Below are 19,534 nucleotides of genomic sequence, written 5' to 3'. Positions count from 1 at the left end.
AATCCAGATTTTTAGCTGTTGAAGATTTTTCTTTTATTTTTTTTGTTTTGTATATGGAAAATAACACTTTTCCTGATAAACAGTTGTGGAATGAGCACGATTATTTATATGACTATTCATCCATGAACTTTTTAATTTATTTGCCTTTATTTGAAGGACAATTGAGCATAAGTGTTATTTTAGTATTATTTATATACTATAATAGTATTTATTTTGAATTGGCATTTATTTGTTGAATTTCAGTTATTTTAGGTTTCGTAATTTGTCCTTTTGTCATTTTTGTTTCTTTTTTTAACATTTCTATTTTGTTTCTTTTTAATTAAGTTTCACTAATTTTACTACAACTTAAACTTATTTTATTTTAGCTGTCATTTCTAATTTCTAGTTTCTTTTTGTAATTTTTTTCTAATATTTATATTTTTAAGCTTATAAATAACATATTTTTTTAAATACTTCATTTTTGAAGATGCTCTTTTGTGCGTGAAACTTGCAAAGAAACAGAAATGGCAGAATCTCTCTCTATATATATATATAAAACCTAAAAATCATTCATTTGCCTGTGCAACACCCCCACGCCCCCCTCATAGCACACTTACTTGAACTTCTTACTTTACAACTCTTTTTCATTACTTTCATACTTTCGAGTGGATTTCTACAGATACACTGTAGATACACTATAGAAACAGATGTGAAGAGCCCGTCCTGGAATTGCTCGAGCTGGCTGATGGAAAGGGCGGGATGTGTCAATGATGAATAGGAGTTTTCCTTCTCTCTGTTGTTAAAACCAGCTGTTTTCTCCCTGAGGTCTGGCAGTGGAGCTCAGGGCCTTGAGGAAAAGAACAGACTCCTTTTGGGACAGAATGTCTGGGTGAGCAACACAAGGAAACATACAGAGTTACCATCATGTTTTAAGCTCTTGGACAAGGATGTTTAACAGCGTTCGGGCAAAAGTCTGTGTAAAGAGTGATTGATTATCTGCGAGAATGCCCTCCTCCAGATGGAGATGCCTTGAGATAAAAGAAAAGTTATGTGGGACTTTCAAACCGTCGGTGCCAGTCACCATGAGGTACTAATATTAATTTTTAACTGCAACTGATGAATAGATCGAAGCTCTTTCAGTCTCACAGTTAACATTGGTATTTAAAGTGATATTTCTGTGTGTGGTCTGGATTTAGACAGTCTTGTGAAAAATGCATGATTTGCATGCTTTCCAGAGCACAGTTACTCTGCAGCGGGTTTTGCTCTGACTGTCTATGGGTTGCGCTGTTATGTAACATTTTAGGGACACTTGCCAAGTTTAACTCCAGCATGCTTACACAGGCCCTAAACATAACAGGATGGAAGGAGGAACAGGGGAAAATGGAGCCATTGCTTTGCATTAGCTAGGCACAATCCACAGCTTGGCTTAATCCTCAAGCAGTCATCTAGGCATCTTCTGTCTTGCATACTAACAGGTCAGGCGAATCAAAACACTGGAAAACATACCTTGCTTATTGTGGTGTTGATGATAAAAAATGACAACTTGGCCGACAACAGAATGAATGGATATTCCAGGAACAGGGAAACTTCCTAGAATTATCTGGCTTTGTTGTTAAGAAAGAAGTGTGTACTTGTACTTGCAGGCACAGACCGAACCTTTGGTGGTAAAAAAAAAGTGGCCTTTTTAAGATTACATCAGTTTGTAGCTTTTTGATTTTTTTGGTTCGAGTACAGTATGCCAGAACCAATAATGCTCTCATTTCCTCGAACTATGAAAAGTGCTTTGTCAGAAAGATATCCTCAGTGATGCTTCCACTGCACAAACTTTATGCATACATATAAGCCTTAAACCAGATTCCTGGTATATCATGATTTCACACAAATACATTTCAAATTTGAATTTAAATAAACTTTAATATAGCCTATATGATTGCACACACATTGTAGGTCAGTAAGATTTGTTTAATTAATACAAATATTTAAAAATGGGCAAAATCAGTATTGGAATGATTTCTGAAGGATCATGTGACACTAAAGACTTATATTATTTATTTCACAATATTGTTTGACTGTACTTTTGATCAAGAACAAAACTTTGCTTGTGCTCTGATATCCTGAGCGATATTGATCTTACAAATGTGTGTAATTTAGATGCATTGTTTATGTTTAAGCCACTGGACATAAACAGGAATACGAGGGAACCACTCCTATGCTTTGTTTTTGTCTGTTCTTGCAATTCCAGCTTTTTGGCTGAATTGATAGCATCCACTGACTCATTCATATATCAATGGTTGTAAATGAATTGCACAACATGATTATACACTCACCTAAAGGATTATTAGGAACACCATACTAATACTGTGTTTGACCCCCTTTCGCCTTCAGAACTGCCTTAATTCTACGTAGCATTGATTCAAAAAGCATTCTTTAGAAAGGTTGGCCAATATTGATAGGATAGCATCTTGCAGTTGATGGAGATTTGTGGGATGCACATCCAGGGCACGAAGCTCTCGTTTCACCACATCCCAAAGATGCTCTATTTGGTTGAGATCTGGTGACTGTGGGGGGCATTTTACTACAGTGAACTCATTGTCATGTTCAAGAAACCAATTTGAATTTGCATTATCCTGCTGGAAGTAGCCATCAGAGGATAGGTACATGCATGGTGGCCATAAAGGGATGTACATGGTCAGAAACAGTGCTCAGGTCGGCCGTGGCATTTAAACAATGCCCAATTGGCACTAAGGGACCTAAAGTGTGCCATGAAAACATCCCCCACAACATTACACCACCACCAGCCTGCACAGTGGTAACAAGGCATGATGGATCCATGTTCTCATTCTGTTTATGCCAAATTCTGACTCTACCATCTGAATGTCTCAACAGAAATCGAGACGCATCAGACCAGGCAACATTTTTCCAGTCTTCAACTGTCCAATTTTGGTGAGCTCTTGCAAATTGTAGGCTCTTTTTCCTATTTGTAGTGGAGATGAGTGGTACCCGGTGGGGTCTTCTGCTGTTGTAGTCCATCCGCCTCAAGGTTGTGCATGTTGTGGCTTCACAATTTTTTACTTTTTATCAACCACTTTGACTGAAATAACCAGTCGTTACAACCGGCCCATTCTCCTCTGACCTCTAGCATCAACAAGGCATTTTCTCCCACAGGACTGCCGACTACTGGATGTTTTTCCCTTTTCACACCATTCTTTGTAAACCCTAGAAATGGTTGTACGTGAAAATCCCAGTAACTGAGCAGATTGTGAAATACTCAGACCGGCCCGTCTGGCACCAACAACCATGCCACGCTCAAAATTGCTTAAATCACCTTTCTTTCCCATTCTGACATTCAGTTTGGAGTTCAGGAGATTGTCTTGACCAGGACCACACCCATAAATGCATTGAAGCAGCTACCATGGGATTGGTTGATTAGATATTTGCATTAATGAGAAATTGAGCAGGTGTTCCTAATAATCCTTTAGGTGAGTGTACATCTCGGATAACGTTGGCAGAATTTGGGGAATATATGCTTTTACTTGTCATTAATTCTCTGTAAAAACACAGAATAAAGGAAAGTGTGGTGTCAGATTTCAATTGTATTGAAAAAAGTGACACCTTTACAAAGGACACAGAAGATAATGATCAGTGGGACAAAACTTAGCGACTCTCCCTTACCAGGCTAACAAGTCATGACAGGCCCGGGTTAAATACTCAGATGTTACTGTAGGGTTTTTCAGGTTTAAAAGAATGTGCACTGTTTCGTGGCAATTATCTGTGTATATCGGTAATGATGCCACAGATCAAAAAACAACATTAGAGAACACAAAATATTGCTTTTTTTATGACAATTACAATATTTTTTTTCTTTCTTTCCAAAAACGTATGCATAACCAATTTTTGTATTTTATGTATATAAAATGTATTATTTATTTAATTTATATGGTCAAACTTTATTTTAGGGTCCAATTCTCTTTATTAACTAACTATTAACCATGACTTTTGCCTCAATAAACTCTTAATGTAGTTGTTAAGGTTAGGCATTGGCTATTTATGCAGTTTGTTGTTTTTTCATCTTTGTTTTCAGTGTCTAAACTGTACTTTTCTCTCAATCTGTATAGTTAGAGGATATTTAATATAGAGTTATGAGGCTGTATTTTAACAGGAATTCACAGTGGGTGGGACTACTACCCTGCATAACTGTGCAGAACTTCACTCAACATGCTTTGTGTCACTTCTGGTTAAGACATGGCACATTTAGCTATGTAAAGCCTGACATATGAGAAAAAAAGTTTTTGTTTTCCCTCTTTTCAAATGGAGCAGTTTATTAAACCTTTAGACGGAATCTAAACAAAAGTTTGTAATTTAAATCATCAGAGGTGTAAAAAGTACCTGAAAACCATACTTGAGTACTTTTACGAAACGCACAAGACATAGTACCTTCAATGCTCATAGATGGCGATATTGCTTGTTTATAGCAGATAAACAGCTGCAAAATGTAACAACAAATTGGATTACTCATCACAAATGTATTGGTATAAAGAGTAAAAAATATAGTCAAGTAGAGAGTAAAAATTTCTAATATCTTTGATATTTACTGTAGTAAAACTACTTTGTAGTTACATTTTTACATTTACCCAAATACCAAATTACACCACTGAAATCAATAGTATTGCAAACTCATGATATTTAAATGGTTAGATTATTATCAAAGTTCTGTAGTTTTTATTGTGGCAGCAAAACATAATGCCTTGCAGTACAAAGATGATTAGACGATGTACAAAAAAACATTTCTCAAAAGCTTTTTAACATGATTTTTCTAAAAGTGATGTGTGTATAATCAAGTAAACCTAAGTTGTTTCAGTCCAGAAAGTGTTCATCCTGAAATATTACCATCAATATAAAATTGATAGTAATCTTGATATAAGTCAGTTAAAATTACACTGCAAGTATAGCGCAACCTGAAGGGGGACACTTCTAGAATTACAACTAAAATGCCTTTTAAATAAAAAAATAAGGCAGAAGATTGGTACAACAGGTTTTTCAGCAAAGTTTTGATCATCTTGATAATTTAGAGGCCTTAGAAATGTGCGTATCAAATATCATGCAGAAGGCTTTGTAGGGTTAAGTCAACTCTAGAGTTGGAAAACCTAGAAGGGAACACGATATGTGTGAAAACGTCAAAACCTATGAAAACGAGAGTCGTGATTTGCAGAGATGCCGGAAAGTAGGGCAGGAGGTAGAGAGGTTTGGGTGACATGAGTTCAAAAAGATGTTATGTAACACATTCAGAAAAACAGGAGAGTTTGGACGTGAACCTCTCTTCTTCACTCGTCTCTCTCTCTCCTCCCATAACCTCATTTATTGAGCTCAATCTAACGTCCCTTCTGCGCTTTAGTAACATATATCACTGTAGTCTGGCAGCTGGCCTGATTTTCTGTGTACTCTTTTCGTTCTTTCAGATTTTCACGCTTATGAAAACTTGTTTCTGGGGCCCAATTTAGATTAAATTGAGGGGATTTGTTGTATAATCCTGTTTTGTGTGTCTGGCTCTCATGTGCTTATCATTTTGATGACTTCATGGAAGTAGGATGCCTTATGTCATTGTATAAATGAAGGCTGCATGAAAACTGGTCTTCTAGGAACCTCTGGCTAGTGCTGGAAAATGAAGTAACGATGACTGTTTCTCCAGTAAGTGATTGAAAGCAGAAAGGAAAATAGCAGCGAGAAAAGTATTTTAATGTGGTGTAAAAGAAACTGATTCTCTGAAAATATAACAGTGTAGATGTAATAGAAAATCAACCTCTCCATTTTGGGATTGAGGAAATGTTTTCATTACTTTAAATGTATGCTTGAAAATAATTAGTGGTTATGGAAGAAGCTCAGGTTAATTTAATCTGAATATATATGTTGTAAATGCCAAAGCGGATGTGACTGCTGTAAAAACTGTATCAGTTCTGATTCATAAGTTAACTTTTAATGATCAATCAACCATTTATTGTAACAGTCATGACGAATAGTTTGTATTGCTTGTAATAAAAACTACAATGCATTACTCATTTGGGTGTTTTAGATCTGTCTGAAAGCCAGATGAACTTTGGTTTCATTATCTGTGGTGCTTTACTTGATAAAGGTGGTGTTTTGTTTTTCGCAGTGACTTATGGGCTTAGCATAGACTTCCTCTGTGGTCAGTCGGCACTTCGCATTGCTGGGCCTTTCTGGTCAATGACAGCATGAGTGTCAACTGTGATGATGGCTGCGATGAGCTTGTGGGCTAAAAGCAGATCACGCTAATGTTTTTATCTCTGGGGATTCTGTGCATAGTGACCTTCATTTCCGTATAATATGATAATATGGCTGATTATCATTAGAGCACACATTTTCATATTTAATCTGAATGAAAATTATAGTGGCCAAAAACATATTTATTAAATGCTTTTTTTCCAGTCACCTGATTAAAACACGCAGAACTTTTTAAAGGAATGGTTCACACAAATATGAACATTCAGGCATCCTTTACTAACTTTCATGTAATTTCAAACCTGTTCATTTTATTTTGGGTGTGAATACAATTTTTTTTTCTAAATTATAGAGAAATAATTTGTATATTTTTTTGTAGGATTGTAGTTACATGGACAATTTATGGAAAAAGTATTTTATAAAAATACTTTTCCATAATTTAAAAATACTTTTTCCATAAAAATACTTTTTCCTATATATATATATATATATATATATATATATATATATATATATATATATATAGGAAAAAGTATTTTTATGAAGTATTTATATATATATATATATATATATATAATATTTTTGGGACCATGAAAGTTTTGTGAAAATAAAAAATAGTGGGCTGGCAGCTTTTCTTTTTTCTTTTTTTTTTTTTTTGATGCTGAAGGGGAAAGAGTTAAATAGTTAACACATACTTCATCCAAATTTCCAAGTGCCATCCTTTAGTGTTTTGTTTTTTTGAATATTGTTTTTGTGTGGGTTTGTTAGAAAATGTGCGTGAGTCATGTTTGCAAGAACTCTAGCAGAGGGTAACCCTATCCAGTGCTTGCACAGGTGATACTGAGCTGAATATAGAGCCTTTTGGCCAGCTGGCCTTACTATTTAAAACTAAGAGAGAACCTGGGTGGGGGGATGAGGGGCTTCGCCAACAGTCTGATATGTGTGGTGTATGTGTGAGCCTGACCATTTCTGACAGGCAAACTCCTGTACTTTATCTGCCAGAAAGTATAAGGAAAGGTCAAAGGAAACCTACATTCTTCCTTTGACCTCCTTCTTTCCACTCTCTCTGCTCATGTCACCGGGACTCCCGAGAGAGCCGCGCATGACACCATTTCTGAGAGCGTTGTGAGAGGTTTCCATATTAAATACCTTGTGAAATGTGAACTGTGATTGCTGTTAGCATGTAATATGTGAGATGGTTGATCTGTTCCTTTTTTACGTTTAAAGGGATAGTTCACTTTGAAATTAATTTTTGATATGTTTTAGCTTACCTCAAGGGCATCCAAGATGTAGGTGTCTTTGTTTCCACAGTATTTTCAATTTTGACATTTTTTGGTCAAACTGTTCTTGTCTGTCAGTCATATAATGCAGGTCTAAAGAGCCCACCTCAAAGAGCATGCTCAAAGAAGTCAAAATTAAACATGATTTAATCGGCAGTGAATGTAAGTACACATTGATGGCCTAAGACATGAAATGAGCGTTTTGTGTGAGAAAACGAACAGTATTTATAACGTTTTTACCTCTTGTTAACAGCCGTCGAACTGATCTGAATCAGATGTCCAACTGAACCGAACCGATACAATATTTAGATATTGTAGATATTGTATATCTAAATATGTTTAGTGAAAGGTAAAACTTCCGAAATCTCGGTGTAAACAATGCGTGACGTACATACGCACGCGATCACTTCCGGCGTCACGTTGGAGATGGTTCAGTTCTGTTCAGTTGGACATCTGATTCAGATCAGTTCGACGGCTATTAACAAGAGGTAAAAACGATATAAATACTGTTCGTTTTCTCACACAAACCACTCGTTTCGTGTCTTAGGCCATCAATGTGTACTTACATTTACAAGTCATTAAATCATGTTTAATTTGGACTTCTCTGTGCACTTTAAGGTGGGCTCCATAGAACTCCATTATATGACTGACAGACAGTTGTGTCTCTCTATAGACTGCTATGCAACTATCACTTTGACGCCTCAAAAATGTCATAAAGAGAATCGAACACTTAAGTCCAAATTTTCAGAAGAGACTCAATGACTTTATATGATGAACAGATAGAATTTAGGCTTTTATTCACATATAAACATTGATCACCGAACATAAACAAAAGCTCAAACGAACCTGCTGGACTTCTCAACATACTGAACATACTTGAGCTTCCATGTTTGCCATATCTGATGTGTGCGTTGATGAATGTATGTGAATAAAAAACAAATTCAATCTGTTCGACATGTTCAATTAAATATACAAAACTATAATAAGTAGTTGATTTGGTTTATGACCCAATGAAATGGAGCTGAGTGGGTGAATGGTGGTCTACCATATTGTAGAGTGTAAACGAGAGGCAACAGCTGAGCTGAAGCGAGCGTTCATTGGCATTTGGCGGACCCTCCTCTGTTTTTGAGGGTGACAGTCATGCTGTTCTGTGAATGTCTTCTACTTAGTGCAGAGCAGGCTCTGTGCTCTTCCGTCCTCACCTTTGTGCCTTTGCTTCATTTTCTGCCTCTGCGTGACGCATTTGCAGAGCTTCTGCATCCATCTTTGAGAAGAGGACAAATAAGATTTTGGATGAGGAAGAAACCAAGTGGAAGCTGTCTGTTCTCCATTTCTTTGATTTGAAACGCTGTAAATACTGTTGTTGTGGACTAACATACCTTGCACCGAGCAATCCATCTTCCTCACTTTTGGACCATAGATGGAATATAATTTTCGACTTTGAGACTTTTGCAGAGACTTGCAACACTGGATACAAACATGCTGGACACAAACCACTGCCTTCACATTGATTCTTCCTCTTTTGAGGATCAACCCATTCAAAATGATCAAGACAAGATGTCTTGGAGTCTGGACTGTGACAATCATGCATATCATAGCCTCAAAGAAGGTGGGCTGTGTTGTTTTTATGCTTTTCCAGAGTATAGATAAAGCACCCTCCAGGTGTGCACCCAACTGAATAGCTTGAAATTAGCTTCATTATTTGCTCATCCCGAATTTCAACACGTCAGACCTGATTATTCTAGTGTCTTAGTGGTGAGATCACCCCAGCTGCTCGTACAGAGCCAAGAGCGAGCACCGGTTGACCTGCAAACTGTGCCAGGCCTAGGGATTTTGTGGACGGTCAGCAAGAGGCGCATTTAATTAAGACCCCAGACGCACAGGCTCTTGGATTAACCCAGTTGTCTGCATGATTTGAGCTTTTTATTTCTTTTGTTTCAAGATCTGAATGTTGACGGACGCCACACTTTCCAGGTCTCCCACAGAATTTTCCGGGCTGGCAAAGAGAATATTGAAAGACTGTTGGCATTTAAAAGTGTCTTATTGATTTACAGTATCAGGCTAGGTTGTTGGAGAGGTGCGAGAGGGCTTGTGTTTCTTCTTCAGTAGCTACAAAAATAGTGCTTAGCAACGCTAAGGAGTGGGCGGTCAAAAACAGCTGTTAAAATGAAGTGAGAATAGAAAGAATTAAGAATAAATAATGGAACTCTATTCAGTTTGCAAGTGAGAAACGGAGTGGGTGTTCTGGAGTTTTATGGGAACTTGTGACAAAAAAGTGGTCATAATTTAAAAGACCAGGGTTCACATCCACATTTGTTTTGTCTCCTTACACCCTTAAAAATAATAGTTCCAGAAGTGAGTGAATGGTTTGTCTAGGCATGCTGAGCTACAGTAGTTTAGCGCAGACAGTGTTCTGGTTTCATGATCCCCAAACGTAGTGGCTGTGAAGGTCAGAACAGCTGACTATCGCACACAAAGCAATGCCATGTGGGTGATGATGTCATTGTGTCAGGATTGACAGGTGCACACCTTTAAAGCGTCCCGGGATGCCATCAATACTCATGAGCCACATCCTTTCCAACGTGACATTTGACACAATGGTACCGTAACGGCTTCTTTTCACAGAACAAAGCAATGACAACAAATCTCAAAAGCTGTCTACACACCACCACCCTCTTTATAGTCATTGAGCAACTTACTCAATGTGTTGTGCCTGCATGCAAGTTCCTGATTTGGAGAACGCCTATTGCCTGAGTGTATTAAAATAGGAAGTATGAAAACCACCCAAACAACAAAATTCACAGTCCCTCCCATCAGCATTCACCCTTTAGTTAGTAAAATACCGAAAGAGGGCCGGTTGAGCTTTCGTCTATGTCATAGTCATCTCGCTGCAGCCGTCTGTCATTCTCTGTATCTGAACCCTTTTCCTCTCTCCCCATGCAGTTCTTCAGCTCAAACTACAACAAAGAAGGACGCGAGAGGAGCTGGTCAGTCAAGGAATCATGCCTCGTAAGTCACATTTTACTCCTTTAGTTATGTCGAGCAACACACGTTTATATATATATATATGAGTGATGCTTGAAAATGTCCACATTTCGGTTGTGGTACATGCCATATAAATGGCAACATCTACACTAAATTGCATATATTTGGTCATTTTTGGGCCTTTGAATAAAAATGAGGTGTTTTTTTTTTCCCCTTCTCAAGCTTTAGCTCCATATTCTCACTATATTGTACTATATGAGTCATAAAAGCCTGGTTTATCAAAGACGTTTAAATGTATTTTTAGATATAAAGGTTCAATAAAGTTACATTAAAAATAAAAGATTTTTTCTGACTGTTAATCCTTTTGTCAGATATGCAGGGTTAATCAAATTGTTAATGTGTTAAACTTGACTTTACTGGAACTGACCTCATATATCCATGGAAAAATCCCTTTTGGACCATTTGATTGAAAGTAATGGGGAAAATGGCTCTCTGAGTGAAGCTTCAGCATTATGTTTTCATATGCCACTTGCATTAATATTTAGTATGTAATGACATTCAGTGTCACTTCTTGAAGCTGTATATAATCAAAGCAAGTTACACTGACAATATTCTTATATATTTATGTTCCACAATTTAGCTGCAAAATGACAGGCAGACTCCTGGAATGGGACCTATTTTTTTATTTTATTTTTTTATTTTTTAGTTGCTTTTGTGGTGCTGCTAAAGCCACAAGTATTTAATGTTAGCGCAAAGGAAATTGCACTATTCAAATAAATAATTTCAACAATGCAAATTCTCAACAATATAAAAATATTAATTTATGCATGTTTCTGACAGTAAATCCATTGTTATGCATGTTGTTGAAAAAACATGCATTTTGCAAATAGGCTCCAGCTGGCATTAATGGATGGGACAGACAGTCCAAAGCTGTGGTCTAGCATGTCCTCAATAGAAGACTTGACACTTGTTTGCTAACACAATCATTGTGAAAGGGCCTGTTGTGTTATCAGGTGGATCTACTTCCCCTATTGTTTCCACTTCCTTATTCTGTGGTTTGCTCATCGGGCAAGAGGATTTACAGTCTTCACACTGTGCTTTCTATGTGGCCTCTGCAGAAAGGAGGAAGTTTCCCAGCAGCTTTAGCTTTGCTCTTTAAAAGCGTCAGACAAAAATTGACTGTTTATTTAGCTTTATACAGTATAGCACAAAGCACTTACATTACAATATTCATTTACAGTAGCACCTTTTTGCAAGACATTAAATGACATGGCATGCACATTTTCATGGCTCATGTTAAATCCAAAACCCCTCCATTACAGCACACGTAAAATTATAGCAGGATTATATTAAGATTTCGTAACTGTTTAATGTAACTGTATAAGGGTAGCTGACACATTATGCGTCCACTAACTTTATAAAAGTTTTTAGATTAAAATTGATATTGAATGTCTAAAGGCGGGCGTACACGGTGCGATATTTTTTATTTTTTTGCTGTTTTACGAGCTCGCAGATTATTTTTTTCACTCGGGAGAAATCGCATGTAAATCGGTTGCTCGCATGTCGCGGCTCGTATCGTGTGCGAGGAAGATACAAGCCAAGCACCTCTCGACCTCCCGATAATTTTTAAGCATGTCTAAAAAGTTCGGGAGCTGTCAGCTTGCATTCGTGAAGTGTGTGCGGTTGAATAAGCCCATTTGTCGATCTATCTGAACTTGACCAATCAGGAGCTGAGGAAATCCACAGAAGAAAGATTAAAATGGTGTGGACTACTAGAAGCACTAATTAATGTTTTTATGATGACTTTGTGAAAGGTTAACTAAACAGCATCTGCCTTGTTCTTACTGGCCAGTATTTTGCATATTTCATTCTGAAACATCTATAGGCTATTATGCTATTGTTTTTGATAGTGTTATACATTTCTTACAGATTCTTACAAGTCACGATGATCATTACGTTTGTTTCTTCCTAAAAGCAATTACAGTTTGCAACAGCCTAAGCTTTTTTTGATTAATGCCGACAGAACAATGTTGCCAGATATTGCTACGAAAAACAAGCAAAAACTAACAAAAACAAAGAAATTATATACAAATCTGAAATAAGTTCAAAGCTTGTGTTTTGGAAATAAGATTAATATATTATGAACCACTTTAATAACTTCCTAAAGTGTGACATGCAATTACAGTTTGCAACAGCCTAAGCTTTTTTTGATTAATGCCGACAGAACAATGTTGCCAGATATTGCTACGAAAAAAACAAGCAAAAACTAACAAAAACAAATAAATTATATACAAATCTGAAATAAGTTCAAAGCTTGTGTTTTGGAAATAAGATTAATATACTATGAACCACTTTAATAACTTCCTAAAGTGTGACCAAAAATCCAAAAAAACAAGTCCAGATACTGTCACCTTTCCATTATGTGATCTGACAACACGGGATCTGGCACCCGCGCCCTCACTCACAACGCGCTCAAGCTCACTCAAGCCCCGTTCACTGCGCTATAGCTTTCTCGCAGCAAAATTAATTGCAAACACACACATGAGGTGGTTTAAATGGCTAATTAATCATTTAGAGAGCTTGAAATTTTATTTTTTTAATGTGTAGCCTACCGTAACTACGTTTTTTAATTCTCACACACACACACACACACACACACACACACACAAGGGTGACCGGACGTCCGTTTCCCGGTGCTAAAAACGAGCCTATAGCAAAATAATCACGGCTTGTATCAATATTTTATATGCAGTTATGAGAGTTTTTAGCGCGGAACTTCGTGCGATTTCTTCAGAATTCAGCAGGCCGTAAAATCGTGTCATATATCACTGCCTCCATATGATTTTTCGGATAAACTCACTCGTAAAGTGTGCCTGGACATACGATCTTCCGACCTTCAGAATTCTTACTGTGTACGCCCGCCTTATGGGAAAGTTTATTCAGAGGCCACTGCACTGGTCTAACTAAACATTAGTACTACGTACAGTGGAGAAAATAATCGTTTGATCCCCTGATGATTTTGTAAATTTGCCCACTTTTTATGGTAGGTTTATTTTAACGAATAGAGACAGAATATCAAATAGGGGGTCACGTACATCTAGAAGGTCAAACACACTGATCGTTTCTGGGATACTGAAAACTGGGATGCTGGGATACTGATTTTCATGAGCTGAACTCATAGATCTAAGACCTTTTCTATGTACACAAAAGGCATATTTCTCTCAAATATTGTTCAAAAATCTGTCTAAATCCGTGTTAGTGAGCACTTCTCCTTTGCCGAGATAATCCATCCCCCTCACAGGTGTGGCACATGTTCAGTGTAGGATTAATAGCCAATAGCTGTGTTTTCAATTGCAGCAATTGTGACCGTTAGCAAATTTACACGTCTTACGAGCAAAATATATATGCAGGAGTATAATTCACAAAATATATCAGTAGTAGTGTAATGATCCACAAGGAACAGGGGAATCCATTTGCAGCTTTTATTAGACAGAGTCGTACAGGCAGGATCAAGACGGGGCAGACAGAGCAATGCAGACAAGACAGAGGGATAATCAAGATGCAGGCAGAGATCAGGGCAGGCAGCAATAATCGTAATCAGGAAACAGTCCGAGTTCAGGCCAGGCAGAAAACAATCGAGAGGGAGTCAAACAGTCCAAAGTCCAAAAACCAGAGAATCAGAATCAGGGGTATAAACGCTCAGAAATGTTCACCAGGGCAAAACAAGACTTCGCACTGGTGTGGTGTGTGGAAGTGGCTTTTATGTGTGTGTGCTAATGCGGTGCAGGTGTGTGACGCAATCAGTCCCAGGTAAGAGGTATGATGGGAATTTGAGTTCAAAGCCAATGGTCAATACTCTGGTGAAGGCTCCCTCTGGTGGCGGAGAGGAGACGGAGCGGGAGCCTCCATTGTAACAGAGCCCCCCCCCTGCGAGCGGCTCCTGACGCGAGGAGGCAATTGTCGTCGGGGTCTCCCACGGGGTCGAGGGGCCGGTTTCTCCGGATACGTCCTATGAAACTCTTCCGTGAGAGTGGGGTCCAGGATATCTCTTGAGTTGACCCAGGACTGTTCCTCCGGACCGTACCCCTCCCAATCGACCAGATACTGGAGAATGTTACCCCGACGTCTGGAATCCAGCAACTTGTGCACCTTGTACGCCTCCTCGCCGTCGACCAGAAAGGCAGGAGGGCCCCGGGAGGTGGCCCCCTCCTCCGCTTCTCCCCTCGGACCACCAGCGGGTTTCAACAGGGACACATGAAAAGTGGGAGATATGCGGTAGTTAGCGGGCAGGTCTAATCGAAATGATACAGGTGAAACTTGTCTTATAATTTGAAAGGGGCCAACAAACCTGGGACTGAGCTTGCGACATGGAAGTCTGAGTCGAAGATCCTTGGTGGACAACCATACCCACTGACCCGCCTGGTATTCGGGAGCTGGACGGCGATGACGGTTGGCCTGTTGTTCTTGGCGCCGTACTGCATGCCGCAGATGAGTGTGTGCTTGATCCCAAACCTCTTCACTCTTTTGAAGCCACTCCGTGACAGATGGGAGTTCTGTGGGTTCACCGGACCAGGGAAATAGAGGTGGTTGAAATCCGAGGATGCATTTGAATGGTGTTATGCCAGTTGCTGGTTTGATGAGGGAATTTTGGGCATATTCGGCCCAGAATAGATATCGGTTCCAATCCTCTTGGTGTTGCTGACAATAGGTGCGTAGGAAACGTATGATGTCCTGATTGAGGCGTTCGGTTTGACCGTTGGATTGTGGGTGGTACCCGGAGGTAAGACTTATGTTCACATTGAGGTTCTTGAAGAATGCAGTCCAGACTCGGGAGGTGAATTGTGGTCCACGGTCCGACACGATGTCTTCAGGTAAACCATAAAAACGGAAGACTTGATTACACAGGATTTCGGCAGTTTCAAGAGCTGTGGGGAGTTTAGTTAGGGGGACCAGTCGACATGCCTTGGAAAATCTATCTACTATGGTGAGAATGGTGGTGTTGCCTTGGGAATTCGGGAGGTCGGTGATGAAATCGATGGCTATGTGTGACCAAGGTCGTTGTGGTGTGGGTAGAGGACAGAGAAGACCAGAGGGTAGTGTTCGAGGTGATTTTGAAGTTTGACATTCGGTACAGTTTTGGATGTGTGTTATGGTATCTGCGGTTAGGGTGGGCCACCAAAACCGGTTCTGGAGCAGATGAATGGTGGCGTTGATTCCAGGGTGACCAGAGCTGGGATTGGAGTGGACTTGGTCAAGAAGACGGGGTCGAAAGGCATCTGGGACGAAGAGGAGATCGGCGGGACATTCAACAGGTGCTGGGTTCTGGACATTGGCATTCTGGATCTCTGTCATGACATCCCACTGAACAGGAGCTAGTAGTAATTTCTCACCAAGTACCCTTTCTGGATTGGGATTTGAGTTCGTCTCTTCAGTTTGCCGAGATAGAGCATCAGCCTTTGTATTCTTGGATCCGGGACGGTAGGTGACAGTGAAGTTGAATCTAGTGAAGAAGAGAGCCCATCTGGCTTGGCGGGGATTGAGGCGTTTGGCTGATCGTAGATATTCCAGATTTTTATGGTCTGTGAGTACAATGAATGGTTCGATTGCCCCTTCCAGCCAATGACGCCATTCTTCCAATGCTAACTTCATGGCTAGTAGTTCACGGTTGCCCACATCATAGTTGCGTTCAGCTGGGGAGAGTTTACGGGAAAAGAAGGCACATGGAAACATTTTGGCTGGATTCCCTTGACGTTGGGAGAGGATGGCCCCCACCCCTGTGTTGGAAGCGTCCACTTCGACAATGAACTGGCGTTCGGGATCCGGATGGCGCAGAATGGGTGCAGTAGTGAAACGTTTCTTGAGTTCTTGAAAGGCCTGTTGTGCTTCGGTGTTCCATGAAATGCGAGACGTGTGTCGTTTGGTTAGGGCGGTTAGAGGGGCGGTGATTAAACTGAAGTTTCTGATGAATCTTCTGTAGAAGTTTGCAAAGCCCAGGAATCTCTGTAGTTCCTTCACTGTTTGTGGTATTGGCCAATCCACTACTCCTCTCACCTTCTTCTCATCCATTGCGACCCCATCCTGACTGATAACATATCCCAGGAAGGATATACTGGTCTGATGAAACTCACACTTCTCCATTTTGGCGTACAGATGAAATTGAATTAATCGTTGAAGGACCGATCTGACATGTTGGACGTGCTCTTCAAGTGAATTGGAATAGATTAGGATGTCATCAATGTAAACTATCACCCATCTGTCCAGCATATCTCGGAAAACATCATTCATGAATGCCTGGAAGACTGAAGGACTGTTGGACAAGCCGAAAGGCATAACTGAGTACTCATAGTGCCCACTAGTGGTGGAGAAAGCAGTTTTCCACTCGTCTCCCTCACGGATGCGAATCAGGTTGTAAGCGTTACGTAGATCGAGCTTGGTATAATATTTGGCTTGTCGAAGTTGTTCTAATGCTGCAGGTACCAGAGGCAGTGGATAGCGGTATTTGACTGTTATATCATTTAGTCCTCGATAATCAATGCAGGGTCTGAGTCCTCCATCTTTTTTCTTTACGAAGAAGAACCCGGCTGCGGCAGGTGAGGTTGATGGTCGAATGAAACCCTTAGCGAGTTCTTCCTCGATGTATTGCTTCATGGCTTCGGACTCAGGTCTGGATAACGGGAAAATTCTCCCTTTTGGGGGAGTAGCACCGGGAATCAAATCTATGGCACAGTCAGTGGGGCGATGTTCAGGAAGTTGTGAAGCCTTTTCTTTACTGAATGCCTCTATGAGATCTGCATAGTCGGAGGGTAATGATTCGAGTTCGGGCATTTTCGTGCAGGATGCTGAAATGGACTGGGTTATTTTGGTGACCTTGGTTAAACATCGATTCTGGCAGGTTTCATCCCAGCGAATAATCTCACCTTCTCTCCAAGAAATATGAGGGTTATGAGTCCGGAGCCATGGATATCCCAGAATGATAGAGTGAAGAGGAGCGTGAATGACGTAGAATTGGATGTTTTCAGAATGTAAAGATCCTATGTCCATCCTGATGTCTGCAGTGACACATTGGATCTTTCCCTCTCCGATGGGATGCCCATCTAGCGCTTCCACTGTTAGAAGAGAATGACATGGGTTCAATTTGATGTTATACTGTTCGGCGAATGATTGAGACATGAAATTTCCAGCGGCTCCAGAGTCAATAAAGGCTATAGTATCAAACACTTGTTCCTGAATGGTTAATCGAACTGGAATGGAGAAGTTATTAGATGACTTTCCCTTCTTTGCTGGCGAACTCACCGGAGAATAATGAGAGGATGGTCGTACAGGACAGGAGAGCTTCATGTGTCCAGGTTGGCCGCAGTACATGCACAATCGGTTCTGATATCTGCGTTCTCGTTCCTCTGGAGAAATGGGTGTGAAACCCAACTGCATAGGCTCATGAGTGGTTGGTGCCCGGAGAAAAGCTCGGTTAGTTGCCCGGGGGTTACGTCGAGCACGGATCAGACTGTCGACTTGAATTGCCAGAGAAATATACTCATTCAAACCTCTCCCCTCATCGCGACAGGCTAGCTCGGACTGGAGTTCTGGGGTAAGTCCTCTTCGAAAGAGCGTTTTTAAAGTGTCTTCGACCCAGTTGGTCTGTGCAGCGAGCGTGCGAAAAGTTAGTGCATAATCAGCGGCGGTGTCCCTTCCCTGTGTGAGATTTAACAGTTGTTCTCCTGCGTCTCCTTCTCCTGTGGTATGCTCGAAAACTTGTCGAAACTGGCGGGTAAATTCTTGAAAAGTGGTAAAGGTGTTCCCCTCTGGTTTCCAGATGGCCGTAGCCCACTCCAATGCTCTGCCGGTGAGCAGCGAGCATACGAATGCAATACGACTCCCGTGATTGGGGTAGAGTGCAGGTTGTTGCTCGACGAAGATAGTGCATTGTAGTAGAAACCCTTTACATTTACTTGGTGTGCCATCAAATTTATCAGGAAAAGCGAGCCGTGGATTGACTGATGTACTCACATTTACGGGAGGGACTATCGGAGATGGAGGGGATTCGGGCGGATTGGGTGTGGCACCGACAGCGGTGCGAAGCTCCTGCATCCCCTGTACAAGCTGTTCAGTGAGTGTGGTTAGATGGCTGAGCTGCTGGTGGTGTAGATCCAAACGGGAAGCTTGAGTGGTGAGTTCGGTGGTTAACTGTAGGACCGCTGCTGGATTAGAAGTTGGCGAAGTCTTCTGTAATGATCCACAAGGAACAGGGGAATCCATTTGCAGCTTTTATTAGACAGAGTCGTACAGGCAGGATCAAGACGGGGCAGACAGAGCAATGCAGACAAGACAGAGGGATAATCAAGATGCAGGCAGAGATCAGGGCAGGCAGCAATAATCGTAATCAGGAAACAGTCCGAGTTCAGGCCAGGCAGAAAACAATCGAGAGGGAGTCAAACAGTCCAAAGTCCAAAAACCAGAGAATCAGAATCAGGGGTATAAACGCTCAGAAATGTTCACCAGGGCAAAACAAGACTTCGCACTGGTGTGGTGTGTGGAAGTGGCTTTTAAGTGTGTGTGCTAATGCGGTGCAGGTGTGTGACGCAATCAGTCCCAGGTAAGAGGTATGATGGGAATTTGAGTTCAAAGCCAATGGTCAATACTCTGGTGAAGGCTCCCTCTGGTGGCGGAGAGGAGACGGAGCGGGAGCCTCCATTGTAACAAGTAGACCCTTTAAAGAAAATATGTACAACATATGAATGTTCTATCTGTTAATTAAGATGCTTTACATACTACTTTATGTAGTAGTCTGATGAAGACTTCTTCTAGATGTGCAAGCCAGAATTAAACTGCTCTGGTCATGTGACCTTTCACACTAGTCAAATGACATTAATATATTTTAATACATTTTTTTCATTTAAAAGTTGAATTTCTTGCCCAAAGCCAATAACAACATTTTTAGAGCTTCCAGAAATAAGAAGAAAGATACAGTCACAATTGTGACCGGTGGGATTAAACAGGATAATCCTATAGAAAATCAGTGGAGGGAGCTGAAACTTCGAGTTGCAAAGCAACAGCCAAGA

At 40.3% G+C, this 19,534-nt stretch overlaps 1 protein-coding gene across 7 annotated transcripts in view; it reads left to right on the top strand.

Moving 5' to 3' along the window:
• mrtfab (myocardin related transcription factor Ab) overlaps window positions 1-19,534 on the top strand; it is a 42,360-nt gene that overhangs the window by 9,850 nt on the left and 12,976 nt on the right. For all 7 annotated transcript variants that reach the window (XM_089122071.1, XM_089122070.1, XM_089122069.1 and 4 more), the window contains one exon: window positions 10,437-10,502. In XM_089122071.1, the coding sequence (XP_088978197.1) occupies window positions 10,437-10,502 (66 nt within the window). The remainder of the gene's footprint in view (window positions 1-10,436; window positions 10,503-19,534) is intronic.

Source organism: Pimephales promelas, chromosome 17 (assembly GCF_988280905.1).
Source record: "Pimephales promelas chromosome 17, fPimPro1.hap1.1, whole genome shotgun sequence".
NCBI classification, from domain to species: domain Eukaryota; kingdom Metazoa; phylum Chordata; class Actinopteri; order Cypriniformes; family Leuciscidae; genus Pimephales; species Pimephales promelas.
The sequence above is the reverse complement of the archived record's forward strand: the minus strand, read 5'-3'. Positions and strand labels throughout refer to the sequence as shown.